At 35.5% G+C, this 9,901-nt stretch overlaps 1 protein-coding gene across 2 annotated transcripts in view; it reads right to left on the reverse strand.

Moving 5' to 3' along the window:
- The window catches only part of LOC110456625, a 28,176-nt gene extending 18,513 nt beyond the window's left edge, over nt 1-9,663 (reverse strand). For both annotated transcript variants that reach the window (XM_021507471.1, XM_021507463.1), the window contains exons 1-2: nt 9,502-9,663; nt 2,503-2,585 (exon numbers count right to left, since the gene is read on the reverse strand). In XM_021507471.1, coding sequence (XP_021363146.1) covers nt 2,503-2,572 — 70 coding nt within the window. In that variant the 5' untranslated portion in view covers nt 2,573-2,585; nt 9,502-9,663. The remainder of the gene's footprint in view (nt 1-2,502; nt 2,586-9,501) is intronic.
- Nucleotides 9,664-9,901: the final 238 nt, after the last annotated feature.

A 9,901-nucleotide genomic window follows, 5' to 3' on the forward strand; every position in this document is an offset into this window, starting at 1 on the left:
AAGAAGAAGTCGTGTAAAGAAATTGTTGACGGACGGACGATGGACGACGTATGGACGACGTACGGACGACGGACGCCACGGTATGGCATAAGCTCACATTGGTCCTTTGGACCCGGCGAGCTTAAAAGACTGCAGGAAAGCCATCTGTTACAGAGGATCAACAATTATTCATATTTTTAAAGCTTTTCCAGGCTCTTCTTCTGTTAATTTTCCTTCGAAAGTTTCCTTTCGATTCTCTGTTAAATTGTTCAAATCAAATTCATTAAGTAAGTTGTCGGGATCAACATCTTATATACCCTGAGACTGTTCACTGTAACGTTTTGTGTAAAATGTTTCTATTTCTTTCAGGATTCCATTTTGTTCAGTAATCATCTCTTCGTTAACTTTTTCTGGTTTATATATTGTTTTGTTAGTAAAAGACCTAGATTATAGACTGCAGAAGTATTGTGTAGCCTTTCCCTCCTCTTCGATCCAGTTAACTTAGATCTAATGATATGTCCTTTCATTTTGGTTTGTGTGATGTATTCTAATTTTCTTTTTGTTTTAGTGTAAAACATCAAATGTACATTTGTATTTGCTAAATTGTCTTCAGATTCTATCCTATTTGTACTTTCCATTGATTCATTTTCTTGGTGTTGTTTTTTAGTTTTTGACTTATGTACTGCATGAGAAATACTTGTGCCTCCAATTTCCATCAGAACAGTTTCGAAGAAAATTTGGTCATCAATTGAACATCTAATATCGTTATTGTCAATGTCTTTTATATTGCCGTCATATGTACTATCTGCATGTTGTTTCTTTATACGTTCAATTGTATCTTTTACCTTCTTCTCATACTCATTATCATAAAGTAAACTAGTGTTAAATTTCCATAGTTCCTTGCCCTTTTCAAAACCGCTGCAATTTTGTTGACTCATTTCAAAATAAATAATTGTTTTCGAATTCATCTTCATATTTTAAAATTCTTGGTGGAAATAATTGTTCAAATGATTGTGGTATTTATCAGGGAAATATTCACTTTTGCCTACATTAGAATTATCTCGAAATAACAACTCGGGAGTATGCTTTCATTTGAGGACTTACACTTCAAACTCTCCTAGTTAGAAGTATAATAGAAATAACAGAAAACAATATTGATCAAGGAATAATACCAACCACAGAATACTGAAGTGTCAACAAAAATGTAATTCGGACTCAAACACGAAAAATTAAGCAAATTCTTAAAAAAGACATATAGAGAGCATTGTAAAGAGTGCAAGGGGAGTAAGACAGATATATCGGAAATGTAAGCGTCTTTTGCGTCATGGACGAAATCCGCTAAATAAATCTTGGTTAAATAGATAGCAGGTGACTCCCTAACAGTGAAAACCTACATACACCGTGGACACGAAAGAAAATAACCGTCCTAAGTCAACCATCTCTGAAAAGGTCTACTCCTGCTGAACAAATGAATAGATTGCAGTCGTGAACCATTTTTGGGGCAAATTTCTATTGCCTATCAGTTATAGTCTGTTTTGTTCTATTACCTATCAGTTATAGTCTATTTTGTTCTATTACCTATCAGTTATAGTCTGTTTTGTTTTATTGCCTATCAGTTATGGTCTGTTTCGTTAGATTACCTATCAGTTATAGGCTGTTTCGTTCTATTACCTCTCAGTTATAGTCTGTTTAGTTATATTGCTTATCAGGTATAGTCTGTTTTGTTCTATTGCCTATTAGTTATAGTCTGTTTCGTTCTATTACCTATCAGTTATAGACTGTTTAGTTATATTGCCTATCAGTTATAGTCTGTTTTGTTCTATTACCTTTCAGTTATAATCTGTTTTGTTCTATTGCCTATCAGTTATAGTCTGTTTTGTTGAAATCTTTGTTCGGTAACATTGACAAACGCTAATCAAAACACCAAATGTAACATATTGTATCCGCTGAAAATTTATTCACTGAATTTGCCCAATACTATTCAACTGAAGAAGTTCGGTTCGGAAATATACGTTAGCTTGCAAATTCATTTGCATTTTTATTGATTCTCTTGTATTAAACATTGTGCAATGCATTCTTTTTAACAGTCATTATTTTTAATAAAACGTCAAAGGACTTAAAGTAAATAGAGAATTTGGACGTCTCGTTGGGTCTAACGTAATAATCTCTTATGAGTAATGACTTCTTCTCTCTCGTAACAGTAAAATTTGTGAAAGTATATCACTGTATCCATTTTTCTAAAACCTCTTAGGGTCTAGCATGGTACTATTTTGTTAGAAGCATACTGAGATAGTCAGGTAAAACAAATAAATGACTGTGACCCACTTTGATAAAAGTTATTAATATTATATTTCAATATTTTATAATGATAATACACCAGTTATGTTAGTTTGTTTGTTATCAAGTTTGTTATTAATGTGACCTCGACACATTTGAAGGTCATAGATATATGCTGTGTTTGTCCTCATTGTTTAACAACATTTGAGTGTGTATATTGTGCTACATTTTGTGTATGCTACTTACTATTATAGGTACAGATGACGTATAGCAATCCCGTCAATGGTAATATCGCCAATGCAATCTTCCATCGCATTTTTATCTGATGACTGCAATATAAACGAGTATACTATAACAATACTTTTATAGGGAGTTATTACACAATTTGAAAGTAAAAGTTCTTGGGACGTTGTATGTGGTCCAACTACAAATTTATTAGAATAACTTTATCTAGGTCGGTGGGTGATTTCTGGAGTATCCAAAAACACACCCGGACAGTTCGAGGCCTAGGTCCTAGCTGCTGTTACAACACATTATTATGTAGGTAAGTAACTTTACAAAATAAAAATAGAGTGATTATTTTGAGTGACATTTGTTAGTCATGGCAATTGTCCTTTGAGATCCAGGGACTTTAATTACCATGCATCACGAGACACAATTCTTAGCGTATTAATACAACACTGCCCGTGAACTACAATATCCAATATAAATAAACATGACGGCTGCTGAAATATTGCTGGGCATTGTGAGATTTGAAAATACGATTGTAAATTTATGTGCAAAATAAAAAAATAAATAATTTTATTACAACCAAAACAAGACCAATGTCTGCAATATCGTACAAATTGCACATCGGTTGAAATCACCAATGCCGGCAATGGAAACAATTTTAACGCTCATGCAATTTATCAGAAATATCGTCTATTACACTGCACTGATCAACAGGGGTTCGTTACAAATGTCTGAAATACACATATTCTATAGACCTACTGACACATTTGTCACAGACCTACTGATATAAGTCACGTACAGCACACATAAACATTTCAGACATTTGTAACGAACCTGTGCTCCGTCGCAAGATCACTCACTTAAAACGCTATCAGTTTCATGCGTCTCGCATCCACCATTCCTCAGTTTCTGACGACATGTCAAATAACGAGGATGTTATAGAATCTACCGACTGCTGTCAGGTTCCCATACAATCAACAAATACACAAAATGAGCAAAGAGAAAAGTTTAGATTAACTTCCAAAAATAACTCCCTCGTGGAGGACAAGGTCGAATTTACGGTGTTCACTGTATTTGTCCATGCGCGATTTGTTCCGGGGGAAAATCAAAACAACTTCAAATCTAACTTTCAGCTCAGAGTTTTATCAATAAACTTAAATCACCCTATAGACATATCTTTTAATTTTGAATATAAATTATAAGTTAAAAAAGAACATAAGAGGCAGCGAAAACTGAAATACAAGTATTGAACTGTTTATGTATGGCATTTATGATCTATTTGAATGACTCAGCTTTGCAAGCAAATAAGTCATTATGTTGTTTGCTTGCAAAGGTGTCATTCAAATAGATCATAAATACCATAAAAAACAGTTCAATGCTTAAGTAAGATACAACCGGTGTCTAGTATCGGTGCTAGAAACTAAAATTTGTTAAAATGTTTTTTGATGTATTCAGTGTTTTAAGCCATAACAGGGAAATCTATATTGCAGTTTAGTGCCATATCGTTTATTGGTAAAGTATGTAAGGATAAATGTTGATCAACATGCATTGCATACATATTAAGACAATAGCAGGACATGCCTTACCACTATTTGTCGATGATAAACTCCACTTCGTATGTACCCGTATGGCTGTGATTCTTAGATGTAGCTTGCCGATGGGCGGAGCTCTCTGTGGCTCCTGCATGACGAGTCACTAAATGATGGATTGTTCTGGTAGAATATTACTTTGGAATTGTTCTGGTAGAATATTACTTTGGAATTGTTCTGGTAGAATATTACCTTGGTATTGTTCTGGTAGAATATTACTTTGGTATTGTTCTGGTAGAATATTACTTTGGTATTGTTCTGGTAGAATATTACTTTGGTATTGTTCTGGTAGAATATTACCTTGGTATTGTTCTGGTAGAATATTACCTTGGTATTGTTCTGCTAGAATATTACCTTGGTATTGTTCTGGTAGAATATTACCTTGGAATTGTTCTGGTAGATTATTACCTTGGTATTGTTCTGGATGAATATTACTTTGGTATTGTTCTGGTAGATTATTACTTTGGTATTGTTCTGGTAGAATACTTATTGGAAGTCTAGATCTACCATTATATTTGTGAGCTACTCTGAGTACACGCAAGATAGATATACTGATAAAGCCCGTAGACATGGTGATCGTTGCATATTTTTTCCCAGATATTAATGTAGAATTTGTATTCAGACCTTAAAAAAGAACCTGTTTGCTATATTAACGGAACATGTATGGGAGTAACTAGTAATCACTCATTAAATATGCTTACAATGCATATATAATTAATAAAAAAGTGAAGATCTTTTAGACTTTACTCATGATATTGACGTAGAAGAGTGAGATATTACTTGTTTTTGTAAGTTTACTTCTATAACTTACAAGACGGGCAGATAGCAGACCCCTTTCAAAGTCAGTACATTTGACTACCAGGCCCATTTGCTCAATGATTGGTTACCTTAAACCAGTGGGTTCGTGAAAAAATAAAATTGTTGTAATTCACTAAGATTGGCTTTTAAAGCCTCGAAATCGTCCAATATTTATCTGTTTAGTTTGTCTCATTATATATAAAAGCAGTGAAATAATATCAGATACTTATTGATATTCTTGTATTCATAGTTTAAAAGTTTCCCTTTCATCTGGTTAACTCTAGCCAAGCTCTCCTGATGTCCTGATGCTGGCACAACGAACCCTAGCCGCGGTAGATTAACGCCTCTGAAAGTGTCGTTAAAGCAAGATCAGCAGCTAAAAGGGTTGTCACATGACAGGCAGGCATACTGTACTCAACAGTAGTTATCTCTGGGTTAGGATGGGTCCACGGGCTCATAGACCCCGTCTGGTCTTTATAGACTCCGAGCCGAAGGTGGATTGTGGGTAAGACGACCAACGCCCAGACTTTTGTTCCACATTGAGATTCCTACAAAATGGATGCACCAGTGACAGAACACTGCGACTACAGTTTGTATCATACAAAATGTACCACGACATCAGCAGATGATATCGCATGAAAACCGTGGCTCCGGAATCGGTGAGATACAGCATCGGGAAAGGAACTTTGTATATATTGAAGTTTCACTGCAAATATTGATTATGTGATGGAGTGAGGTGTTTTTATAATCATATGTATGTGTATAGTGTATCACTGTGACAATAATCAACCAATATAAAATTAAGCCAAATGAAAGCATGTGTACGTTAAATATTGTATGTTGTGTCGCATATGAATATTGACTTTTATTTGTCTTAAACTTGAATTTGAAAAATGTCAATATTTGGTGATCTTTCAAAAATCTGATCAGGCTTTGGCCCAGGATTGGTGTGATAACCTGTCACAAAAAAAACAAAAAACATAAAAATAGAAATTTATCATTTGAACTGTTTCGAAGTTGGTATTGGGTTTAACTTATATTTTGTGTCAAATGTGGAGGCTGATTACGACGCCAAGCTGCTTTACTAGTAAAGAGGTTTTGACAGTTGTTACTTTATTTGATCGTAGATGTATAGCTTGTGAAAATGAAAATGAAAGACGGAATTTTATTTCAACATTCCCAATTTTACTAATATTTACTTAATACAGCTCGTTAATACCATTTTTTATACTAAGATGTGTGACAGGGGGTATCATAATCAGTTCCATAAAAACAAAAATGAAATGACTTTCATTTTTACAGATTTTGCAGGTCAATGTGTAGAACGGTATTCTACCTATCACGTGTATCAGTCCTATATGTGTTTCGTTTACTCAACACGATGTTGTTCATAATGATCATACTGTCATATTGTTTGTTTTCAGTTAACATAAATCCCGGAAATCATGTTCTAACTTTAAGAAAGGTCTCCTTATCTCGCCCCGATACTGACAAATACTATCCGAGGGACAAAGCTCGACAATAAGATAACAAATAACCATACTTCTGATCGTCAAATGTTGCTGTGGAATGTATTGATATGCCAATGGACTACAAGCTTTTGTCTTTTGTTGCCGCATAAATCAAACAAATCTAAAAACAATCAATTATATTTTTAAATAACTGGCTTATGGGAAAAGAAGTAATAACGACAGTGAAGCCAAAGAAATTTGTCAAATTTTCAGGGCGATCCGCCCTTTTATCGATACAGGAACATTTACATATCACAATATATAACAGAGATAAACAGTCACTATGAAACAATAATCAAATAACTGGCTTACAGATATTCTTAAACACTATAAATTATGTCACCAGTATGGACAAAATAAATTCGAATTTTCAGAGCAGCACGCACCTTTTTCAAAACATAGAAGAAAACAGATAAAGAATAACTGTATATTACATTAAAATAATGAAACAGAACATCCATTTTTTCACAACATAATGAAAGTATGTCTACCACGGATAAATCCCGGAAATTCCTACGGAAAGTGGTCAAGTTGTTAAAACTCGATCACGGTTTACATACAAGTAAGGGAGTCAAAATGGAAATAAGATAGTAATCAAAAAATGTTTGAAGTTGAGTCTTAACGCTTGATGACGTAGCCAGAATCAGGGAATCAAGAAAAAAATCTTTTTGTCCTCGATATGAAAAAACCACAACATTTCAAACGATTTAACCTCCATGTTATTTTTAGTCGAATCATGGACACTTTTAACAAGTTATCGAACAGTTTGTGTTAAAATCTTACAGTCAGTGTGCAAGGGAGGGATGATGTGTTTGATCCGTACGTGCGTATACGCGGTTTTTCTCCCTGGCAACAGAACATCTGCTATTGCAAAAGTCGTCACTCAACAAAAACTTGATTGCCAAGTAACGTGGAAGCAAACTGTTTTTGAATGTGAAAGGGCACTGGTGATTGTGAAAGGGCACTGGTGATTGTGAAAGGGCATTGGTGATTGCGATGAAATAAATGCAGCTGACCGGTTTGCCCGAGAAAATGATAGTTGACTTTTGAACGAACTAACTTAAAAGGAGACACCATGTATCTTAGACCACGATAAGGTTAACCAGATGTACAAGCCAGAGACAGATAGCTCTCCGCCAACCCACGATAAGGTTAACCAGATGTACAAGCCAGAGATAGATAGCTCCCCGCCAACCCACGATAAGGTTAACCAGATGTAAAAGCCAGAGACAGATAGCTCTCCGCCAACCCACGATAAGGTTAACCGATGTACAAGCCAGAGACCGATAGCTCTCCGCCAACCCACGATAAGGTTAACCAGATGTACAAGCCAGAGACAGATAGCTCTCCGCCACCCCACGATAAGGTTAACCAGATGTACAAGCCAGAGATAGATAGCTCCCCGCCAACCCCGGAGGTCTACTGCAGGTCACGAAGGTGTTCAGTGTACTTTTAAATGTTTTATGGGTTAAGATCAATTTTCGGTACAAATGACACCCCAATGATCATATATACGAAAAGGGTGGAAAGCTCTCGATGTCGAAAAGTCGACTCCACTTAACTTTCTTGCATCAAAAACAACATTTCTAGTTGATCTACGGAAAATGCTTGGTACCGTTCCCATATACACGTAAACTGTATTCCCCTTCCGCGGACATAATCTCCGTTTCCTCCAAAAACACACCATTTCAAAGTTTCAAAGTTTTTCGCAGTCATCGTGCCACGTTTGTTGTATATTAATGAGGTTGACGTCAGTCGAGCTGATCAGGCATAATTCTTTCAAAGCATTTCGATAGTGAGGGGAAATGCTTGCTTTTTTAGATCAGGGCATTCTTCAAAACATCTGGGAATCGAGACTCAGTGGCACAGTGATTAAAAAGGGAGGTAATTACAGAAATAAAAGCTCCCTTATCAGCTTATAAAACCTTAGCTGATATACCGTCAAAACCTGCTGCTTTTTTACTTCCAAAACAAGAAAAGCTTTTTTCACATCTTTTTCTTCCACATGTTTGAAAATAAAAGGATACTTTTCTTCTTTTTTTTTTCTGGGTAAATAAAAGTATTAATATTTACAACACTTCCGGGTTTTGTTAAAGTTGAAACACCCTCAGGATCTTTTCTAATATCATTACATAACATGCAACATTTGAGAAAAGGTCAAAAACATCACAATCGTCATTTTACTTAGACACAATGCAGTCATTTTCTTTTAAGAAAATTCACCAACACATTTATTAGATAAAAAAGGTTTAACTGCAGGCCAAAAATCTTTAGAAACTGCGCCATCACTACAACGTTAATTAACACATGGCCCTACAGACTGTCTACGGAGTTGTTTACGTCATTTCCTTGCTGTCAGTAAATGTCCCAGTTGGAAGACGTTTCCATGCGATTATATCTGTTGCGCAACATAGCTTTCTTAAAAGATTTCAATTAATAAAAGGCGCTTTATTCTTTTCATTTTTACCGGCAGGTATATGTACAACAATTACTTCTGGCATAAGTTTCTCATGTGCTCAATACATATCATCAGTATCGTCGAACACATAAGCTGCATGGAAAAGCAGCTTTTATACATCAGAGATAAAAACGTTGTTCAAAGATTCGAAAACTACGATCATTACTTTTACCATTAGGCGGGAAATGTGCTGTACCTTTAATGGCAATTCCAATTAAATTGTGGCAATCGCATAAACCACAGGTAAAATTTAAAGGTTTATAAAAAGAGAGTAGGTTTAATAGGACACAGTCCTTCACAAAATAAATGGCTTCTGAAATTTTGTTAATAAATCAAAAAAATATTGCAGAAGTCCAAGAGAGTTTTGAACTGTTTTACATTAGAAAAAATCAAAGATTAAATCACCTAAAATCATAAAAGGTTAATACTCTGTAGAGATTCTATCCATTTGTAGAACTCGAGACTATTTGATGATACTTTGATGTCTTTATTCAATAATGTAGATGACGATGATGGGTACAAGGGAACCTGTAGTAATAATATGTAACAGGTATATATATACTCTCGCTGTACACACACTATCATATACACTTATTTACAATGACATGAATATGAATACATAGATATGGAATGAAGTAATGATAAAACACAGACTTACCAGGGACTATGGGGTGATGCTTGGTAACGTGCAATGGAGAGCTCCTCTCTCGACGGGTGATAGCTGGAGTGTGTGGGTCGGGTGACGTGTCAGGTAAGGGTGGTCACGGGTAGACGTGGAATCCGTGGAGCACGGATTCCCACTACCTGTGACGTGACGCAATGCGCGCGCGGGAAGACTCTGTCGTACCCGTATTATTTATCTTGGTTACATACTTCCGGGGTTTATAAAATGACGCCTGGCATTTCTCAAGTAATTCTGAGACTATTATAGATTTGAATCTGAAAACGATGAGGCTATTGTTCTAGACCAATAGTGTAAAAGGGAATCTAGTGACCAGAAAATAATATTATATTTGACCATGCCTGATAACCTTCCACCTGTCCAGGTACTTATTTAC

Source organism: Mizuhopecten yessoensis, unplaced genomic scaffold (assembly GCF_002113885.1).
Source record: "Mizuhopecten yessoensis strain PY_sf001 unplaced genomic scaffold, ASM211388v2 scaffold1027, whole genome shotgun sequence".
In the NCBI taxonomy this organism is placed as follows: domain Eukaryota; kingdom Metazoa; phylum Mollusca; class Bivalvia; order Pectinida; family Pectinidae; genus Mizuhopecten; species Mizuhopecten yessoensis.